The 23104-nt window shown below is 36.3% G+C and overlaps 2 protein-coding genes across 2 annotated transcripts; one reads left to right on the top strand and one right to left on the bottom strand.

Annotated features, from left to right (window-relative positions):
• Positions 1-9390: 9390 nt before the first annotated feature.
• Positions 9391-16083, bottom strand: LOC132608205 (uncharacterized). The gene is made up of 6 exons (XM_060322267.1): positions 15994-16083; positions 15430-15516; positions 15035-15154; positions 14398-14761; positions 10489-10667; positions 9391-9711 (listed from the first exon to the last, which is right to left on the bottom strand). The coding sequence occupies exons 1-6, from the start codon at positions 16081-16083 to the stop codon at positions 9391-9393; spliced, it is 1161 nt and encodes a 386-aa protein (XP_060178250.1).
• A 6133-nt stretch (positions 16084-22216) lies between these two features.
• On the top strand, positions 22217-23104 carry LOC132608204 (uncharacterized). Its single transcript, XM_060322266.1, has one exon. The coding sequence runs from the start codon at positions 22217-22219 to the stop codon at positions 23102-23104; it is 888 nt and encodes a 295-aa protein (XP_060178249.1).

Genomic DNA, 23104 nt, shown 5'->3' with positions numbered 1-23104 from the left:
GCTGATTTATTAACGTAACAATTGTTTCTTTTTGGCACCAATATGTAGTATGATCACTGTTGTTTACAAAGAATTTGTGGAGTCAAGAACTCCAAACGTCTAAAAGCACCGAAAAAAGAAAAGAATGCAGGTAAGCCTTCCCCCTATAATAAATGTAGATTAATGTATATAAACAATTTAATTACCTGAAATCAAAGCAAAAATAAGTTATCGGTTAAATTTGATCCTCAAGAATTTATGTTTTCACCATCTTCATATTCTCCAATTACCAGCTCTATTCAACTTCCCCTTGCTATTTGACTATAAATACATGCATTTGTGCGTTTGGTGCTGTGGATAATTGAGATGTTCTTTCTCTAATTTAGGATGCTTTAGAAGATTCTTACTACGTATGTTGGATGATTAAAAGGTACGCCAGATTGGCAATTTTTGTAATTGAGAAATGGTACTATAGAGTTACGTTGAAAGAATTGGTGGGTCTTTAAAGATTGTCAGGATACTTTGTTTCCGAAAATATTTGATTGCATATATTGTCTTCTTTATGGAGTAAGCCTTCTAAGTTTCTTCAAATATTTATTTTTCCTCTAGATTTAGCTTTCTTTTTGTATATGTGTGAATATTTTCTTCAAGATTCTTTTCCTATTCAACTATTCTGCAGATATTTTGGAACTACCCCTCGCATCGTTCGAAATTTTCTTTTACAGGTTTGTTTGTGATACGTTCAACCTTAAAAACTAAACCGTTGACATTTCAAACGCTTCAAGTCTTGCTAACCCAACAATAATTGCATAGATAGATGACTTTTTCTGTGCATACGATAGTATTTCTTAATTACCTTATTTCATTTAAATAACTTCATGTGAGTTTTGAAATTCTCATTTATTTGATTTAAACGTTTGAAAATAGCAACATTTACTGCATAATTATATGATATTATAGGAGATTAAACCAAAGCTGATGAGCAAAGAAACATTTATATATTATATATTTTTCTGAGATTATATTAGATCAAAATTTATGTAGATGAATTTATGCATTGCAAGAAAAGGAAAGAAGAGTAATTCTAATGATAGATGTATAAAGTGTGAGTTAGTAAACTAAATTGTCTTTTAGAATTTAATATTTCAATATTATAAAATTTTGTTGGATGAGTTATATAAAAGTTTGACATTCTTATATGAAGAGATATTGTTTAGTTGGAAATTTCGAACTTCAATTTGTAGAAAGATATATTTTCATTCATTCATCTTAATATCACGGAGAATAAACAAAAAGAAAAGATCTACAAAAAAAGGATAATGACAAAGAAAAAGAACATGAAAGTAGCTAGGAGATTCGAGCAACACAAGAACTCTTGACAAAAAGAATCACACGAATAGAGAATATAACATTGATTGAAGAATAAATATTGATTTTGGGTTAAGTTTTTTTAAAATTTTATTTAAAAATCGCGCGAAGCGCGGGCAAGTTTTCTAGTACATTATAGATTTGAATACACTACCTAGCCTCGAATTAGAGTTTGCAAAAATTAAATCTGAGGCGTGTACTCTGTTTGGATGGTTGTTTCCCGTGGTTCATTAATGTATAATATGGTATGGTACATTATAGTGTTGTATTGTATTATACTGTATTAATGAACACAATGTTTTGATAGACTGTATCGTTTGTTATGGTGTAACAACATTTGGATTGTTTAGTTTGACTGTATGTTACTGTATAATAACTTGTAAGTTTACTAAAATATCCTTAACTCTTAATTAGAAATTTACATATATCAATAAAACTCAGGTAAAGGATAAAATAGGAACTTTTAAAAATAAGTAGGTGGTGGGTAGGGGTGTCTGGTGGGGGCGGTGGAGGAGCGAGTGGTGTGAGGTGGGTGGTTGTGGGATGAGGGTGGGGTAGTGGGTGGTAGGGTGGGATGGGTGGCAAAGGGGTAGGGTAGGGTGGGGGCAGGTGGTAGGGTGAGGGTGGGGGTATAATCGAGAAGTGAAATACGTAACCACGCAAAAATCACCAAATCCGTGGTTACAAAAGTTGAGCTTTTTCATTCTTATATAACCACATAATTACAACGGATTTACAACACAAGAATAATGGATACAAACATGATTTCATAAAAAACCATACATTAATTAACCACGGGGAAACAACCATCCAAACGAGGGTTAATCTTATCAAAAATTTTACTATGTTCGTTTGAACTGGGATATGGACAAAGTTTTTTTCTCTTCTTTCTCTTCCTTCCTAGTTTCTAGTCAAAATAAAGTTGTTGAATGATAGAATATAAGAGTCCACCAAACAGTATAAAGAACTAGGTTCTCTATCTATTGCTTTTAGTACGACAGAAAGTAAATAACACAAGATATTTACATGAAAAATTCCTTGCTTAAGGGATTAAAAACCACGACCCACAGTAGTAAGATTTGCTCAAACTTCATTATAAACGAGAACCTTCAGATTATAGCATATTGTAACCTAGGAATTAAACTCTTAATCCCTCCCCTTTACAATACCTCTATTGCAAAGAACACGCTTTGACTAACTCTAGCCAAGTGAACAAACTCAGAATGGTTGATAATCTGTCCTACTATTACACTTCTTAAAAGTTGTGTAGGAATACAAGATAAGGAACAAATGACAAAGACTCAACAAACCTAAGGACTTAAGACATCTTCAGTGATTGGGAACTGGTCCTTCTGCTTGTTGCAGCTTTTGTTCTTGAGAGCATTTGAGATGCTGCGGCTAGCACTTGAGAAGATAGTAATTTTCAGATTTGCAAGTGTTAGGTTTTCACTTGTAATATTTGCTTTATATAGGTGGAGCAAGTGTTGATATGAAAGGGACATTTCATTTGTATTGTCCACGAGCAACCTGTAGCTGTGTTGTTGTACTGCTGCCAGTCGGTACAGTGTCAACAAATTTACAGCTGTAGAGTTAACCCTGCAACAGCTAGAGAACCTGATCCCATCTGGTTCTTCTAAAAGCATATCTGGTTCCTCGAACACGTTTGTTAAATCATCAAAATACAACATAGTCATGACTTATCTATCCCTTTTTGGATGATGACAAACTCATAATCGATATTCCCTCTGAGAACCAAATCCCCACTTGTTCTCTTGAGAATCAGACCTGTCTTTCAACATAATCAACAACTTTTCAGCATTGTATCAACCGTAATTGACCCCCTCTGAATTACTTTCCCCCTTTGGCATAATTGAAAAGAGTAAGAGTGGCATGAGCAAATAAAAACAGTAACTTTAACTCATGGCTATTGGGGCAACACTAATATGAGCAAAACACAAACAAACAAGTTAAATATCATTGCATAGATTATAGAGAATGCCCAATTTGATTACAACAAAAACAAATTAGTAGTTCAAGAGTACAAAATATGATAATTAAACAGCCAGTAGTACCACAGTCATAAAAAAAGGATTCAAAAGAATGGTTAAGAGAATACGAAAGCAGGGGATTTAAGAGGAGGTCATAGGAAGAGGGAACTGGACGGCTAAGAAGAGATCCTCTTAAGAAGCTTATTGATCCTATCATTTGCAGCTCGCTGGTCTTGGACCAGTTGCCCGGTCAGTTCCTCCACCTTTGCCTTTAGTTTTTCCACTTTAGCGTTGAGCTGAGTATTTTCTTCTTTCAGCGGCCCAACGATACCTAGTTCCTCCCCTCTCATTGCACACTTCTGAATCTCAGTCTTCAAGATTGCATTTTCAGCCCTTAGCTTGGTAATTTCCTAAGTTGCCCTTTCCTGGGCCTTAATCAGTCTTGAGATTGTCGAGTTGCTCCCAACTCCTTCCTTCTTGGGGACACAATCACACTCCTCAAGAGTTTTCTGAGTGAACATCTGCTTCCTGGTCCCTATTGTCACTTTTCTATCCTTGATCTTAAAATGCTCAAACACCTTAAAGAGAAATAAACCATAGGCCAGTCCATGCCTACCATCCTTAACATTGACCACCTTTGTTATGTGCTCAATCATCAGAGCAGGCAAGCTAATTGGGGTGAAGGTGGTCAAGGATTTAATGAGATATAGGTCAGGAATGGCAGCCATCGACTTTCTTTCAGCCAAGGGCAGCCGGACTTTGTTGACCAGTTCGAAGAGTAGCTGGTACTCAGGCTTGAGCTGTTCCTTGTAGACCCGTTCTCCTGAAATGGTTCCCTCCTATTTTGCAATGAGGTTCAAGAACTCCACTGAGGTGAATATTTTGTTTGACTCTGTTCACGCCTTCAGTGGAAACCCCAAGGATTTTTCCAAGTACGTATTCATCCAAACTGAAGTCTATCCCATTCACACTTGCGAATAAGGTTTCATCAGTGACAAGCAAGTTAGTGTAGAACTAGATCACTTCATCTTCAAACAAACTAGCAACTAGAGGTTGAAAAAGATGACTCCATTTTTGGAATTCAACCATTTCCAGAAGTTCCCCCATCCCAGCTTTCTCGGCTATCTCTGGATCAAATACTCTGCCATTAAGAACTTTTGCGTTTTCAATATTTCTCTTCTTTCCCATTCGCTCAATTTTGTTTTCTGTTTCTTAGATGAGGAACTAGGTTGCTCACCTTCAGTACTTTCCTTCCTCTTCATGAGAAGGTAGGACTTTTATTTCTTTTCCTCACTGTTTTCAACAACAACACTAGTTTCCTTAGCAACCACTGCTGACTTACCTTTCCTCAACCTCTTTTTTTTTAGAGGTCCTCCTCTCAAGTGGAGTGTCCTCCTATTCCTTTTCTTCTTCATCCACCTTTACCACATGGACTGAGGCTCCTCATCCTCATTTACCAATGCTCTTTTGACCAGACGTATCCTTTTTGTTAAGTTTTTCTTCTTGTTTGCCTTTAGTACAGAATCCAATTGGGCATTTAATTTTTGCCTAGTGGTAGGCCCCTTCTTGGCAGCATGTTTTTGCCTAGTCATTCTAACCTTAGGTGAGGGCTTGACCCTTTTCTTGAACACAAGATCCAATGCTAATTCATCATCAGCAGCATCAACAACCTCAGAGGAAGTAACAGAACCAGGTTCCTTGCTTATAGGAAGATCTCCTAGGGCACAGTAATTGTTGACACACATTGGGGGTCGGTGTCTTTCATGGAACCTGGTATCCCATCCCACACATGGACGGTCTTTAAAACAGGGAATTCAGATTCTCCGTGAGTTGAGGGACCCATTCCCTCAGCTATTTCTCTTATTGTTAATTTACCAACAGATTTCCCAGAGTGGAGGCATCTGTTCCCGCAGCAGTTTTCCCAATCTTCAATTTATCTATGGCCTCTATGAACCCAGGCACAACTTTAACAACCTCACTTTCTAAAATACTACCCTTCCCCTTTTCTCCCTTACCCAGAAATCCATTAAACATATGGTTGACAGAGGACTCAGAATGTCTTTTGTCTGATATCTCATGCGATTTACCAACTAAAGGAGCAGTATTACTTGATCCAAGATCAGTTTCATCAACCTTTCCTTTTTCCTCTTCAACACCACCCGAAGAACTTGGCTGTGCACCCTGTTCACCCAATCTCGATTGTTCAACCTCTGCATCAATTGGAGTCTGTTTTTGACTAGACACTTCAGGATCCTTATTCTTTTCCTCAAGTTCAATAGTGTCACCCAGCAATTGTGACACTGAGATGGTCTGTGCACTATTATTTATTAAGGATTTCTTTGAGGAGAGGTAGATAGTGGCTCTGGGATGAACTTCTTGGGGGTTTGATTTTTTCGATTCCTTGGAAGATCGGAAGGAGAAGACATTATAGGTGAGACTGGAGTGGAGATTAGAGATTTTAGGGGTGAGTTTGAAGGGTTTGATTCAAAGGGATTGGGAGATTATGGAGATGAAACAGTGGGTTTGGTTTAGGAGAGTTTGGAGATGTTGATTCGGAGTGAGACATGGTTGAATTTTGGGTGGAGTGTGCTACGGAAGATGATATTTTAACAAACTTATTTGAACAGAATGACGGTGAGAGTTTTGGTTTTTAAGAGAGTGAAATAAGATTTTGTATTTGGGAGTAAAGAGGAATTTATGGTTAAATGATTTGGTTCTAAGAAAGGAGAGAAGCAACCGATTCTGATTGGGTGTGAGATAAAAGGTTATACGATACACCTGGTCCTCATTTCTCAGACTGAATAAGAAGCATTATGACGATTATGATAGGATTTAGGAGTTACAGGAGGGAAACATTTTAATAACGTGTCACTTTAGATGTTTAAAACACATAAGTACTAAAGAAACTACTAACCTGAGTCACATGAACCAGGTTACTTGGCAATTTTTTAACATGAAGGCAAAGTATTTGAGGAATGCAATATCACTCATGCTTGTTTTGTCTTGATATTTCCATGTGTGCATACCTGTAATAGTATAGAAATGAGTTAGATGTCACCAAAATGTATTTTCAGCACATACTTTATCTCCAATCATTGCCAATAATTGAGGGATTTGTAGGAGAATAATTAGTTGATCTTGATCAATCCTAACTCCAACCGATTTCTTTTGAAGTGTTCTCTGCTCAGTGCTTTGGTGAAGATGTTTTCTACGTGGTCCTCTATTTGTCAAAACTTTATACAGATCAAACCTTTTTCTACATTGTCCCTCAGGAAATGGTGTTTAACATCAATGTGCTTGGTTATCTTTTGTTGTTCTAGATTCTTTGCCATTTTGAGTGCACTTGTATTGTCACACAACAATGGAACACAATCTGTGAACACTCCAAAATCCTCCAGTTATTGTTTGATCCAAAGCAATTGAGCACAGCAAGAGGCAACAGCTACATATTCAGCTTCTGCAGTTGAAAGAGCCATATAATGTTGTTTCTTTGTACCCCATGAGATCAAGCATGATCCCAGAAAATGAGTCATCCCAGAGGTGCTCTTCCTGTCCACCAGATATTCAGCATAATCAACACCAATATAACTAACCAAATCAAAATTATCTCCTGAAGGATAGAAGAGGGCTAGGTTCAGAGTCCCCTTGAGATACCTCAAAATTCTTTTGGCAGCCTTCAAATGAGATTCCTTTGGACTTGATTGAAATATTTCACACATACCAACACTAAATACAATGTCAGGTTTGCTTGCAGTCAGGTAGAGTAATGAACTGATAATGCCCCTATACATAGTTTCATTCACAAGAGAACCGGGTTTACCATGTCTAGCCTAGTGGCAGTGGCTATAGGAGTATCAATGGTCTTAGCATTTTCCATGTCAAACCTCTTCAGCAGCTCTTTGATGTACTTTTGTTGAGTAGTCATGGTGCCTCTTGGAGTTTGCTTGATCTGCAGCCCAAGAAAGAAGTTTAATTCACCCATCATGCTCATTTCAAACTCACTTCCCATGAGCGTTGCAAATACTTCACATAGAGAATCATTTGTGGCACTAAAAATGATATCATCAATATACACTTGCACAATCAACAGGTTTCTGCCTCTTTTCTTCAAAAATAAGGTGTTGTTAATCTTCCCTCTTGTGAAGCCGTTTTCAAGAAGGAATTTTGACAATATCTCATACCATGCTCGAGGTGCCTGCTTTAAACCATTAAGACTTTGTCAAGCTTATAAAAATGCTCAGGATGATCATAATTTTCAAAACTAGGAGGATGCTTGACAAAGATTTCCTCTTTCAAATAACCATTTAAGAAGACACTTTTAACATCCATTTGGAACAATTTGAATTGCATATAAGATGCAAAAGCAATAAGAATTTTGATCGCTTCCATTCTTGCAATAGGAGCAAAAGTCTCATCATAGTCTATCCTTTCTTATTGATTATAACCTTAAATCACCAACCTTGCCTCGTTTCATGTAGTGTTCCTAAGTTCATCAAGTTTGTTGCGAAACACCCACCTGGTTCCTATCAAAATTCTTTCTAAAGGTCTAGGAACCAGGTGCCATACTTTGTTCCTCTCAAATTGATGAAGTTATTCTTGCATAGTAGTTATCCAGGCAGCATTTTTCAATGCTTCCTTAATATTTTTAGGTTCAATTTGAGATAGGAAGGTTGAGAAGGAAAACATATTTCTTGCCCTAGATCTAGTTTAAATACAGAGTCTAAGGGAATGATCACATTTTGAAGTGAATGATATCCCTTGTGCTTCCAGTTTGAGACTTGTACCTCGGGTTGGCCAATGTTTTGAGGATTTGTGGGACGTGGTTCCTCTGTGGTAGCACCGTCATCTTTTTCATCAGAGGCCTGACCTTCAAGATTGATTTGTTCAGCCTTAGGAGTACCTGATACAACATTATCTACTTGATGTTCAGTTTCATGAGGAGTAATGGAAGAATAAGGTTTTTCGCCATTTTCATCATCCTGTTTCAGTTGACTCATCAAATCAGCCTTTCTATTTGGAAGTTTAATCGCCTCATCATGAAATTTTCCCATCTTCTGCTTCATCATCCTGTGTTTCTTTATCATCCAAGTTGTTTGATTCATCAAAGATCACATACACACTTTCTTCAATACACTGAGTTCTGTTATTGTAGACTTTGTAAGCCTTACTGTGTGAAGAGTAACCAAGAAAAATTTCCTCATCGTTTTTTGAATCAAACTTGCCTAAAGCTTCCTTACCATTATTAAGAACAAAGCATTTGCAACCAAAAGCTCTTAGGTAAGTCAGCTTGGGTTTTTTCCCATTGAGTAATTCATAGGGAGTTTTATCAAGCAGGGACCTGATCATGCACCTATTTATCAAGTGACAGGCGGTGGTAACAACTTCAGCCCAAAAACTTTTAGGAACACCACTGGCTATTAGCATTGTTCTAGACATATCTTCAAGAGTTTTGTTCTTCCTCTCAACAATGCCATTTACCTGAGGTGTCCTTGGTGCAGAAAAACTATGGCTTATGCCATTTTCAGCACATAATTCATCAAACTTTGCATTTTCAAACTCAGTACCATAGTCAGATCTGATACTGACAATCTGATTCCCAAGTTTCACTTGAGTTTGTTTCACAAATGCAACGAAGACACCAAAGATTTCATCTTTGGTTCTCAGAAACAAGGTCCAAGTAAATCATGAGAAGTCATCAACAATGATAAAAATGTACCTCTTTCCGCCTATACTTGAAATTCTTATTGGCCCACAAAGGTCCATATGAAGAAGTTCAAGTGGCCTCGAGGTTGTTGTCGCTTTCTTTGGTTTGAAGGAGGATCTGACCTGCTTTCCTTTTATGTAAACATTACACATGTGATCAGGGAAATTCATTTTTAGCAGCCCACAAAAACCAGGTCCTTCACAATCAATTTGTTCAGTAGTGTGAAGCTTGCATGCCCCAAGCGTCTGTGCCATAGGTCAGTGTCATCATCAAGAGTACTGAGGCATGTCAGATCATTTCCATTTAGAGAATCAAAATCTGTCACATAGATGTTCTTGTATCTTCTTGCTATCAGGACCACTTCTCCATATTTGATGTTGGTGACAGTGTAGGAACTGTATGAGAATTCACTTCATTTCCTCTATCACATATTTGAGAGACACTCAGCAAGTTGTATTTCAAGCCATCCACATAGTACACGTTTTCAATAGCATGCGACTGTGTCTTGCCAATTTTTCTAATGCCAAGAATACAATCTTTCTTTCCATTTCCAAACGATACACTCCAACCTTGAAAGGCCTTGAGTGAGAGAAAATTCTGCATATTTTCAGTCATATGTTTTGAGCAGCCACTATCCATGTACCATTTTTGATTGCTTCCGCTCACTCTAGCCTGCAAACAGAGTTATTGATTAGATTTAGGAACCCAAGCCAGTTTGTGTCCCTTGAGATAATAAAAGAGGTGAATCGGACTCCTTTTAGTCCATCCAGGTAATCCAGCTTTTCTTTTTCAGGAACCAGGTCCTTTTGTTCTAGATTCCTTTGCAATAAGTTTCTTATTTTTCTCAAGAACTTGAATTTTGGTTCTGCATGCATTTTTGTAATGATCTGTTTGACCACAGTGGGTGCATAACCAGTTTTCAGAAGTAGTAACATACTTTCTATGAGGATTATAAGGAGATTTGGATTTTTGAAAGCCAATACCTTCCCTACCTCCTGTGTTGTTCTTGTACATAGGCACAACCACATAGAGGACCAGATCTAGTGAAGCGACTTATCTAGATTATGTTTCACATTCTTTAAGTTCTCTTAAAGCCGTTTATTTCTTTCAAGCTTGGTAATGAGATTCATTTGGCCCTTTTAAGTTGATTTTCAAGCTCAAACTAAATCTCACTAGCTGTTTCCTTTGCTCTAGTGGGGGTATCCATCCATCTTTTAACTTGATTTTTTAACCAAGAGTTTCTACTAGACACTTCATCAACTGTTCCTTCAAATTTGTGATAGTGTCTACAATGTCATTTCTCTCTTGTTCTATTTCACATAATTCTTCAGTTAAAACATATTTTTCTTTTATGAGACTGTGGTATACATCAATTAATACATTAGCTAATGACATCAACTTTTTTTTAGAGTAATTTTTTAAGTTTTCATGAACTTCAAGAAAGTTTACCTCATCTTCATTGTCATCACCATCGTCAGATTTGGCCATAAGTGCAAATATTGACTCATATTTTGAAGGTCCATCGTCAACAGCCATAATAGAAGCATCTCCTTGATCATCTTCATCTTCAGATTCACTGGAGGGGTCTATCCAGGCAGCCAGAGTGTTACACCTCGTAGTTTTGTACGCTGAGATCCGTTAGGCGTTAGTTGTTCAATTGTAAACACTGGAGTTATTTTCTAGGATATGTGAGATTATATGCACCTATCTTATGATTATGATGGTTTGAGTTCATGTAATAAGTTATGGAAGGATTGGAGAACAAGTGAATTAAGGAAATTAAGTTTGTTGGAACTTTGGAGAAAAGATAGGCAAGGTTTGTACGATAATTTTGGTCTAACTTTAGAAAGGAATAGATCCTAGTATATTAGGAGTTTTGAAGCGAAACACAAGCCTAAATTGAAGCTTGGGAAGTCTAGTTTCCAACGCAACAAACCGCGCGTCGATCCGACATCGGAATCAAACATTATGAACATTTCAAGATAGACTGTCAGAGCAGAGATTAACCCTGCGCGAACGCGCCTAGATGTGGCGCGAACGCGTAGAGGAGCAGGGAAACTCAGCGCGAACGCGCCCCAAGGTGGTGCGAACACGCAAAGCAAAATTTAGGTCGGTGCAAACCGACTCTAAAACACTATATAAAGGGGGGTTTACCCCTTATTTTCATCCAATAACCCCTCAAAACATCCTAAACTCTATGGAATATTCCCCCAACTTCCACCCATAAATTTTAGCCCATATCAAGTATAATCTAGGGAATTAGGTCCGGATAGCGTATAGTTGTGATCATAGTATCGTATTGCGGTTAATCTTGACTTGGATTCAAGGTGAATATTAAAGATATTGCGGTTCTAGTGGGAACAAGATGTGAATCTCTCCTTATTGATATTGATATAGGTTTATTTACGGAGATAAAGCTATTAAATAGTCGTATAATGAATTTGTTGTTTGAGAAATCGGATAAACATCATGTGGGATGTTTTATGGAATATTCTGGTATTGATAATGATGTTGTTGATGTTAGTGTTTTTGTTGTTGTTGGTTGTTGGTATTGTGATTTTGGGCTAGGGATAGAACAGGGGAGATGCTGCCCGGATTTCGACAGATTCTAAAAGGATTTAATTTGAAGGCTTAAGATAAGCATACAAAGATAAGCCTAACAATAATATGAATTCTCTTGAATGTAGATTTACGAGCTTGGGAGGATAAGCGTTAAGTACTTAAGGAGACCAAAAAGGTATGTTAAGGCTGTCCCTTTCTTTCTAAAGGCATGATTCTCGTCTTTATGAACCCATACATGTTTTCCATAATATCCCTATTCCTAAAAAACTAGAAGTTCATGATTCTCAAAGTTCTTATGATGCTAAAGATAGATGTTTTCTATGATGATAATGATGATGATGATGATCCCATTTATAGAAATTCCAAAACTTATGGTTTTGATGCTTTTATGGGATTATAGAGTGTATTTCATGATTTTCTTGATTTTATTCATTGTTGTTGATCTCACCTTAAGTTACTTGTTCCTTCAAGGTGAGATATAGCGACGATGATTGTTCCATAATATAAATCGGAGGTTACCGACCTTACGTCACTCCGATAAAGTAGTAGCTTTTATTTGGGCCCTCATGCATGTTACTTATATTATATATGTATATATGGGATATGGGAAAAGGGTGAGACGTTATATGCGCATAACTACCTGATCAGTTGGTATATTATGATATCGTCCCAGACGCGGGATATATGGGTATGGATCGGGTCGTTCGTTCCGCGACAACATATATAATGATGATATGATATATGGATCGGGCTGCACGTTCCGTAGCAATATAATTTATTTATGGATCGGGCTGCACGTTCCGCAGTGCTATTATGTTATATATGTTTGAAAAATGTTTTTTTAAAGGCTAAACATGCATGGTATCCGCCTTAAGAGGCAATAAGATGTACAAGTTATCTCTTTATCTTATGTTATCCATATCTCTTATTATGTTGTTATTCATGTCTTACATACTTAGTACATTATTCGTACTGATGTCCTTTTTGTTGCGGACGCTGCGCTCATGCTCGCAGGTAGACAGGGAGACGGATCAGACCCTTAGGAGCTTCATCAGCGGAGTCTCAGAAGCGCTCTATTTGCTTCGGAGCTGCAGTTTATTGGTATTACTCTTTTGTGTATATACTTGGGCATGGCGGAGTCCTTCCCCATCTTTATGGATTCCTGTATTCTATAGAGGCTTGTAGACAGATGTATGTAGCTAGATGTTCCATGACCTTATCAGTCATATTGTTGTATAATAATTTGGCAACCTTGTTGGCTTATGTTTATGGGAATAGTTGTGATGATTATATAGAGGTGTGTTATTATCTGGTGATATACGCTCTTACAGAGTATGGCGCCCATGAGTTATCTTTATGGTCCACCTAGAAATGATTATGAGATGTATGTTCAAAGGTGCTCGGTAGGTTAGCTCTGGGTGCCCGTCATGACCCTCTGGTTGGGTCGTGACACAGAGCTTGTTCCACCAAGTTAGGAGTGTTCATGGTTCGGTTTGGGTCGGTTATTGATTAAAACCATAACCAAACCAATTTAGCCAGTTTTTAAATATCTAAAACCATAACCAAACCAAATAAAATAATAACCACCGGTTTGGTTATTGTCGGGTTGGTTTGGTTTGGTTCGATTTTTCGGTTTATGACTAGCAGCCACGAGGCTTATCAGTAAAACATTAAAAAGTTGAAAAAGACATATCTTTTTTTTATCCAAATGATAACTTTTATTTATAGTTTAAGGTTGAACGATATACATCATGGAAACATTTTCACTATTAGTGATAGTGTAATACTCAAGTTATCCAAAGTTGCTAAACTATTACATATAGAGCTAAAAATTAACTTAGTAGTGGCTGCACCATTTTTGTCATCTTAATACACATACCAAGAAATAAAGTAGAGCATATGAGCTTTTAGTTGTTGTTACAAACATACATATTAATTAAACATAAAGACTACCTAAAATTAAAATTAAAATATATGAAATAAAAAAACTTTGTGTAATGATCCCAAACTTTGGGGCAATACTTGCATTTTGCCTTCAATTCTCCCATTTTATTAAAAAAAATTGTGTGTAATGATCCCAAACTTCAGATGTTTTTCTATCATTATCCCCAAGGCTAGGGTCTCGACTACAAGGAGTTGTTCTTTTCTGCTTTTTAGGAGGATTACCCACGAAAGAAGTATTAGGGCATTATCATGTGCTTGAGTTGCAGCAAATGCTGATGTTACTGAAGTATCTTCTATAGGAACCTCCAAATCTACAACCTCTGTCCTTTTCATATGAAAAATATTAGAAGTTTCGGACCCATTCAGACAAGAAAAAAGAAAAGTATAAATTCGGAAAAAAGAAGAAGCAACAACCTAAAATCAAATGGCTGACAAAGAAAGGCTAAAAATTTAAGTTAAAGACATTAGACTATAACGTGAGCTTCTGTTAGTAGGTTTACACTTAACACTTAAAGAGTTAAAAGACTTAAAGACATGGGCTTTGACATACTCTTAAAAACATGGGCCTTAAACAATCATGTGAAATAAGTAGACCAAAAATCAAATTAATAATTAAAAGGTATAAAATATTTATAATTATTTATGAAAAACTAATATTATGCATATAAATAATTATAAAATTTATGTATATAATTTATCGGTTTGGTTCGGTTATTTATTCGGTTATTTTTTAATAGAACCATAACCAAACCAAATATTATTGGTTTTTAAAATTTAAAACCAAATCAAACCAAACCAAACCAAATGTCGGTTTGGTTAAATTTTCAGTTTGATTTTGGTTTTAACCAAAACCGTGAACAGCCCTACACCAAGTTGTCAGCTGCTTCTCTTCTTTTGAATTTTCTATCAGGAAACAGGTTCCTCTTTGCTGCTTTTTCAGCGTGTTCTTGTAATAGTCCTGCTTGTGGAGAGGACACTCTTTGATGAAATGTCCAGGTTTCCCACACTTGTGGCAGCGGTCATTTCCTTTGGAAATTTTGCTTGTGTTTCCTTTCCTTTGGAACCCACCATATTTCCGAACCATTTTTTGAAATCTTCTAGTGAGATAAGCCATGTCAGATTCATCATCACTAAACTGACTTTTAGCAGCAGCCTTGAGAACCAGAATCTTCTCTTTTATTGGCTCCCTCTTTTCCAGATCCTGTTGTCTTTTTAACTAATAGGTTTTAAGATTTCCAATTAGCTCATCCATGGTCAGTGTTTTCAAGTCCTTGACTTCAGAGATAGCATTAACTTTGCTTTCCCAAGAGCTAGGCAATACATTGAGTATTTTACGCACAAGTTTGTTTGTTGGAATGGTTTCACCAAGGGAATGAAGTTCATTGTTTATGGAGATGAACCTGGTATGGATATCCTGAATGGACTCACCATCCTTTATCTTAAAAAGTTGATACTCTGTGGTAAGCATGTCTATTTTGGACTGTTTTACCTGACTTGTTCCCTCATGAGCAGTTTGAAGAGTATCCCAGATTTCTTTTGCAGATTCACAAGACGAGATATGATTGTACTCGTCAGGTCCAATACCGTAAACAAGAATTTTCTTTGCTTTCTAATTCTTTTCTACAACCTTTCAGTCAACCTCAGTATACTCCTTACTCATTTTTGGATATGTTATAAAACCAGCCAGATCTGTCTTCATAGGAATATGAGGACCATCACAGATGATGTCCTATAACTCAGAGTCCTTAGCCATGATGAAGTCATGCATCCTTTCTTTCCACCACCCATAATACTTTCCATTGAATCTTGGTAGCCTTGTGCTAGACTGTCCTTCCTCTAGGTTTAGTGGAGTAGCCATGAGAAAGATCTTTTCTAGGTGTTAACCTTATAGAAAGAACCTGCTCTGATGCCAATTGATAGAATATAAGAGTCCACCAAATAGTATAGAGAACCAGGTTCTCTATCTGTTCCCTTGAGTACGACAAAAAGTAAATAACAGAAGATATTTACGTAAAAAACTCCTTGCTCAAGGTATTAAAAATCACGACGCTCAAACTTCACTATAAACGAGCAACTTCAGACCTTTACAACAACTCGATTGCAAAGAACACACCTTGACTAACTCTAACCAAGTAAACAAACTCAGAATGGTTGATAATCTGTCCTACTATTACACTTCTTAAAAGATATGTAGGTATACAAGATAAGGAACAAATGACAAAGACTCAACAAACCTAAGGACTTAAGACATCTTCAGTGATTGGAACTAGTCCTTCTGTTTGTTGCAGCTTTGTTCTTGAGAGCACTTGAGATGCTGCGGCTAACACTTGAGAAGAGAGTAATTTTCAGATTTGCAAGTGTTAGGTTTTCACTTGTAACATGTTTTTATATAGGTGGAGCAAGTGTTGATATGAAAGGGACATTTCATTTGTATTGTCCACTAGCAACCTGCAGCTGTGCTACTGCACTGCTGCCAGTCGGTATAGTGTCATCAGCTTGTATAGTTGACCCTGCAACGGCTAGAGAACATGTTCCCATCTGGTTCCTCTAAAAGCATATATGGTTCCTCGAACACGTTTGTTACATCATCAAAATACAACATAGTCATAACTCATCACCAAACAACGATCTTATAGAATTCGTTATCAACTGTACGTGTTGTATCAGCATATTAGCCATCAATTCTGCTCATGATAGTTAAAACTATGATTAAGTAATTTAATGCGATGAGTCGGTGTGAGCATTTTTTTTTTTTTTTTGTGGTTTTTGTTTTGGATAGTAACAACTAACAAGGCAAAAATTAAGGAGGCAGAAGCAGCAAATTAGAAGCCGGTATGCATCTATGATCATTGCAAACCACATAATTGGTACTTCTTATAAACAAACTAATTCAAGATTCTTAACAAGACAAGAAGAAGATCACAAGCCATTTAATTTCCTAACTAATTAAAGTTAATCCATAGATCATAAATTTAATCAAAGGGGGATTCAGCAAAAACTGAACTGTGCCAACAGAGCCATCTCTAATGTTGTAAGAAAACAACTGCTTATGATTTTGCAATTCAGCAAAAGAATGGTGAAGAGAAAAATAATCATCATTGCCCCACATCCATTTTATTATCTTTAGCAAATCTCCCACTTTGTGTGTCTCTTTCATCTCCACATAAAACTCTGATAACGGAGATTCCACTTTAATCTTCATTCTTCAAATCTTTCCCGCGTAAAAGAAAAGAAGAAAAAATAAAAAGAGCAATTTGGTTTAGTTTCACATAAGTCTGAAGAATGACTTTAAAGCAGTCTGATCAGAAATTCTTATGTTACCAAATTTAATTTAAATAGCTAGGATATGATAAGCATGAAGTGCATGATGTATACTTGGTGACGTGTACATGATATTTTACACAATTAATCTTCTTAAAACGTAATTATAGGTAATAGTGTTTAATAAGTATTAATTAATTAGTAATTTAAATTAAATGGTAAGTAATAAACTAGAACAACTAGAACAAGTATTATGTCTCACTCTCAAACAAGTTGGGGTCGGGCTATATGATTCGGCACTTCTTCATTAAGTGACCATTTAATATCATCATCATATTAAATAAAATAAAATGAAAATTAAGTAGTTAAATGTATATAAAAATAATAATAACAATGCGTGGTACTTGCACCTTTTGATGAATGTGATCATTTTCAATCTTATCTAATTAGGTATGACCACACATCCATCACAATATCTTGGACAAAGTTCAAAACACTGTCATGAAATTTCACTTTTATTAAGTTCGAAATCTATGATTTCAAAAGTCCGTGAAATAAACTAAAATGGAGGCCGAGTTACTTATTGTGGGCTCATTCATGACTGCAATTGCATGGTATCATTGTTTTTGCGCGGATTACTCTTCATACGGACTGGTCGTTTATTTTTGCACCTCAAATAGCTGGTCTTTAATTTTTTCCCAAGTTTCTCATTTAATGAAATAAAAATGGGCCAAAGTATCCTTATTCGCTGGTCTACGAAACCAGAGATTCTGGGTTCGGTCCCCAGCAGAGTCGGAAAAAAAATACATAAAAACTTTGTCTTTTCGGGCAAAGTTACATAGAAACTTTATCTTATCCGGCATAAGTTCTGTAGAATTGAAGTTATCCGGCATAAGTTTATAGAAAGTTAGAAACTTTGCCTTGTCCGGAATAAGTTCTGTAGAAATGGAGTTATGTCGGATAACTTAATTTCTACAGAATTTATGTCAGAAGAGGCAAAGTTTCTATATAACTAGCCCGAAAAGGTAAAGTTTGCCTTGCGAAATTAGGTCATAGATAAGAGTAGGCCGATTTTTTTTTTCAATGTCAGAGGTATTTTCGACCGCTTTTTTGGAGAAAAGGACAAAAATGGTCCCTTAACTATGATAGTAGGTTCAAAATAGTCCCTTAACTACGCACTTAACGGTTTTGGTCCTTTAAGTTTGCCACAAGTTAACAAGAATGATCCTTTAACTATGAGGGTTGGTTAAAAATTTTTGGTCTTTTAAGTTCGCCAAAACTTAACAGTTTTAGTTTCGACAAAATATTCATCGAACTATGTTTGTTAGATTTGACGAGAACCATGAAAAAAAGGAAAAAATTAGCGAGAACTCTAGATTGGTCAAATACCTCGGGACAAAACCGACGGACGTTAGTCGGTAATAGGAAAAAACTGAAGAAAAACCTACAGACTTGATAATGTCAGAAAATAGTGTCTCGGAACACAAAGACCGACGGACTCTGTCGGTTAAAATCGAGGGATTCTATTCGCTAAGTAAAATACACTAGACTCGTTTTTACTGAAAACTCGAGAAAAATAAATACTTCCAGTGTAGTGATTCTTTTTTAAAAAAAATAGTTTTCGCACATTTTTCCTCAAAAATAACTGATGGACTTCCGTTGGTTTTCGTAAAAAACAATAAAAATTAAAAAATAGCGTCCCTCGATTTTATCCATCGGTTTCCGTCCATCATTTTTTCGCTTGTTTTTGGCAGTGACAACTTTTTTAGTTTTTGCTATTTCTAAATTATTTCTAAAGTCCAGTGTATTTATTTAGCCTTTGGATTCCCTCGGTTTTAATTGACAGAGTCCGTCGGTCTTTATGTTTCAAGACACTATTTTCTGACATTATCAAGTCTGTAGGTTTTTTCTCAATTTTTTCCTAAAACCGACTGACGTCCGTCGATTTTGTCCCGAGGCATTTGACCGTTTCTTTAATAATGTGTACCTCTAGATGTGAGTTCTCGCTAAGTTTTTCCTTTTATTTATAGTTCTCGTCAAATCTAACAAACAGAGTTCGATGAATATTTTGTCGGAGAAAAAAACTGTTAACTTTTGGTGAACTTAAAGGACCAAAGTTGTTATGTGCATACTTAAGGGACTATTTTTAACCAACCCTCATAGTTAAGGGACCATTTTTGTTAACTTATGGCAAATTTAAAGGACCAAAACCGTTAAGTGCATAGTTAAGGGACTATTTTGAACCTACTCCCATAGTTAAGGGACCTTTTATGTCCTTTTCTCGCTTTTTTGTTACTTAAAGTGCCGAAGGACAGAAATTAAAGACCAACCATTTGAGGGGAAAAAAATTAAGGGAGATTGACGTATATATACGTATGAATAGGGTATATTTACGAAATATGACAATACTTTTCAGTTTACAAAACATAACGATAAATTTTTTACAAAACATATACGAAAATTTTTGCTCAAAATTGTGTATGGAAACTATATGAAATGCGTATATCTCGTTCAAAACTTAAAAATTTGGCCTCAAAATTTTGTGTATAAAAATTGTATCAAATATGTATATCATGTTCAAAGCTTAGAATTCTCACATTTTTCGTATATGGAAACTGTATAAAAAGGATATGAAATTTGTATATAGCTATGTAAATTTGTATAAGTTCATGTTAGCTTTTTTAAAATTGAAAACAACTACAGTAACATTGTAATATAGTTTTCGTACAAATTTGATACAACAACAATAACAACACCAACATAGGAAACTCAATATACAATTTTCATACAAACTCGGTATACAATTATCATACAACTTAAATACAAATTTGAATCTCGCTTCAAAATTTGAAAAAAAAAAATCACGCTTCAAATCTCGCGTAGGGCTTAAAATTTCGTACAAATTTCCCTTGTTTTTCCGCTTCGCACCAATTGGAGAACTAGAGATTAATACATTAACTAGTTCAAACCACGCTCCGGCGGCATCTTTGAAGAACACAGAATTTTGAAAAAACGCAGATCTGAAAAAAAATACCAATCCCTCCATTTTTATTAAAGACTTTTGATTTGGTTGATGATCTTTAATTGTATAATAGAAACAGAGAACGGAAAAAAAGGGAAGGGAAAGGTGTTGGCTGTGGAGTTTGGGAGGAAATATAGAACAGGGAGAAGGGGGAGGGAAAGGGAAGGGTGGGGCTGTGGAGTTTCAAAGGAAATATAGAACAGGGAGAAGGTGAAGGGGAAGGGAAGGGTGGGACGGATCTGAACAAGGTGAAGGGGAAGGGAAGGGTGGGATGGATCTGAACAATATAAAACAGGGAATAGGAAAAAAGGGGGAGGGTGGACTTTTAATTTTTTCAGGTCTAATATGTTTTGTAATTAAATTGTTATATTTTGTAAATAAGAAAAAGTATTCTTATATTTTGTAATATGTAGTCTTAAATAGTATTATTAGGTCATTTTTCCAAAAATTAAAGACCACCCCAAGATAGGGACATTCGTGCAAATTGCCCGCAAGGTTTGTGTCTTGGATCAATGTTGTGGATCTGAACGAGCACCTAGGATCATTTGCACTTCTGCCGCTATATTGTGCAGGTCTTTAATATTTGGCCTTCAAAATCAAACTTATCTTTAGAGGGGCATAAATTATCCATCATAATATCCACAACTTATGACAGTGCCTTTAATAAACTTATGCCCTCAAGGCATAAGTTCGATTTTAAAGGACCAAAAATTAAGACCAGTCTATTTGACGGACAAACCTGCAATTACAACTAGAGTATCACGGCCTAACAATTGGTGGGCTGGCCTAATTTCAGAAAGCATACTGATATTCATTTTTTTCGCGGATTTCCCTTCAAAGGCGCTGGTTTTTAATTTTTGCCCCTCAAATTGCTTGTATTTAATTTTTGCCCTTCGATTAAAAAAGTGGAATACCCCGAGTTTCTGGGTTTGAACCCCCGCTCTAAAAGAAAAACAAATCGCAAGGCAAGGCTTCGCAAAAATTCTGCCCTGGGTGGATTCATCTGTATTAAAATTGACATTACCTTTACTTTATGGAATTTTTGTACTCATTCGATTTTACTTCATATAATACTCCTATTTATTACTCTTTGAGGAATTTGTATTTTTTGGTTTTCTATTCGATGTTTGGTACTCGTATTGAGACCTCAAAATCAATGTCGGATTGTGAAAAAATATTACTCCAAAGATGACCCTCTCCATTCCTTATTTTTTTCAACAAAAGAATTGGGACATCATGATCGGCGGTAATTACAAAAGTAAATACTTACCCGTCTGGAATATTTACACCAAATTAATAAAGTTAATCTTAGCAACTAAAAACTAAGCAGAAATTACTGTTAAGTTTAAAGTCCACAAATGCATTAAGTGAGGGACTTCAAAGGTGAAGTATGAATTGGAAAATGGAGGGGAAACAAAAGTGGAGAGAAATGAAAGTTCGGAAAAACAACCTTTCAAGTGAACACTTCTCCACATTGGTGGTTGAAAGTGTTATGTGTGTGCTTATATTAAGCAACACATTCTCTAGCTCATAAAGGGTTGAGAAGAGGACCACCCCTCGCGCCGTCGTAGTCGCTCGGCTCGGATTCGGATTGATATTTTTTTGGACCAAATTTATTTTATTTCCATTTTCGTTACTTAATATTTCCAATCCGGATATTAATTAATTCACGCGAAATTTAACTTAATTTATTAAATTCGCGGAATTATTTTTTCCAACGGACATAACGATGACCAACGGTCATCTCCTTCACCGAACAGGCACTTTCATACCTGTTCAAGATCAAATAACAGGCTATAAAATTTTCAGAGGCTTCGCCTCATTTCTTTACACACTGAAAAACTGAAAACATTTTTTGCTCTCTGGAAAAACGCAAATTTCCTTTCCCCTCATACTGCATTCTTTTCAAAACCGAAAATCAGTAAGTGTCGTGTGATTACTACCGTTCGTTAAGTTCGCTGAAATTCTGCAATTTCCATTGCTGGTATTACATAATAGAATTTCGTTCTATCCTTGGAAGAATTAATCCAAACCTTTGGCAACTATAAGGGGATTGAATTCTTTAAGGAAACACAGTTTTCTGTAGGCTCGAAATAAACACACAGTTCTTTAGTTTATGTAACCATATTACAATTTTGATTAACCGGAATCACAAACTTAAAGAATTCAATTAATTATACTTCTGTTTCATCTAATATTCTGTTCTGGTTGGAGACTAAAATCCTCGGATTTTCTACTCCAGTAATCTACTCGATTCGAAGATATAAAAGCTTCATCGAGATTATTACTTTGTGTGTTCGATTAGAAGAATATAAAAACTTCATCGACGTTATTACTTTGTGTGTTCTATTTATTGATTCTGGTTCTCTTTTGTTATCAAACAGAAAAATGGCTGATATCAGTGTCGAGAACGCTACTGGTTCTGGTGCAAAGACTGTCGCCTCTTCCAGTCGCACCACAACTGTCCCTGCGATGGCTGCGGCAGAAAAGCCCAGAAAGTTTTCTGGCATAGACTTTAAACGCTGGCAACAGAAAATGTTCTTCTATTTAACAACCCTCAGTTTGCAAAAATTTATTACTGAGGAAGTTCCTGTTCTACCAGAAGAGACTCCGGACAACGAACGTTTCATCGTGACGGAGGCATCGAATCATTCTGATTTTCTATGTAAAAACTATATTCTCAATGGGCTGGATGATGGTCTATGTAATGTCTATAGCGGCTGTAAGACGTCTAAGAAATTATGGAGTGCTTTGGACAAGAAATATAAGACCGAGGATGCTGGGTTGAAAAAGTTTGTTGCTGCGAAGTTCTTGGACTTTAAAATGGTAGATCATAAATCTGTCATGTTGCAGCTCCAGGAACTTCAAGTGATTACACATGATCTGCTTGCGGAAGGAATGGTAGTCAATGGAGCTTTCCAGGTTGCGGCCTTTATTGAGAAATTGCCGCCTTCGTGGAAGGATTTTAAAAACTACTTAAAGCACAAACGTAAGGAAATGACATTAGAAGATCTAATCGTCCGTCTTAGAATTAAGGAAGACAACAGATCTGCTGAGAAGAAGGCCAATGGCAAACAAGCAATAACATCGTTGAAACTGCCTCTACAAGTTCAAATAAAAGGAAGCGGGCTTCTGGAGGGAAGAATGTTCCAAGCAAGAAGAAATTCAAAGGAAGTTGTTACAATTGCGGCAAAATTGGACACATGGCTTCAGACTGTCGTGCTCCGACAAAGGATAAGGAGAAGAAAAAAGGTCAAGCCAATATGGCTGAAATGA

The sequence above is a fragment of the Lycium barbarum genome, chromosome 8 (assembly GCF_019175385.1).
Source record: "Lycium barbarum isolate Lr01 chromosome 8, ASM1917538v2, whole genome shotgun sequence".
NCBI classification, from domain to species: domain Eukaryota; kingdom Viridiplantae; phylum Streptophyta; class Magnoliopsida; order Solanales; family Solanaceae; genus Lycium; species Lycium barbarum.
Note: the sequence above shows the minus strand (reverse complement) of the source record. Positions and strands in the feature narration are given on the sequence as shown.

Bases quoted from the DNA above. Each gene is read 5' to 3' on its own strand.
- LOC132608205 (XM_060322267.1), bottom strand. From the start codon at position 16,083: ATGGGAACATGTTCTCTAGCCGTTGCAGGGTCAACTATACAAGCTGAT. The intron at 15,155-15,429 runs GTTAACACCTAG...GAAAAGAATTAG, and splicing joins GAGCAGGTTCTTTCTATAAG to AAAGCAAAGAAAATTCTTGT. The intron at 9,712-10,488 runs GTAAACTTTCTT...CTCTGTTTGCAG, and splicing joins GTGATGACAATGAAGATGAG to GCTAGAGTGAGCGGAAGCAA.
- LOC132608204 (XM_060322266.1), top strand. From the start codon at position 22,217: ATGGCTGATATCAGTGTCGAGAACGCTACTGGTTCTGGTGCAAAGACT.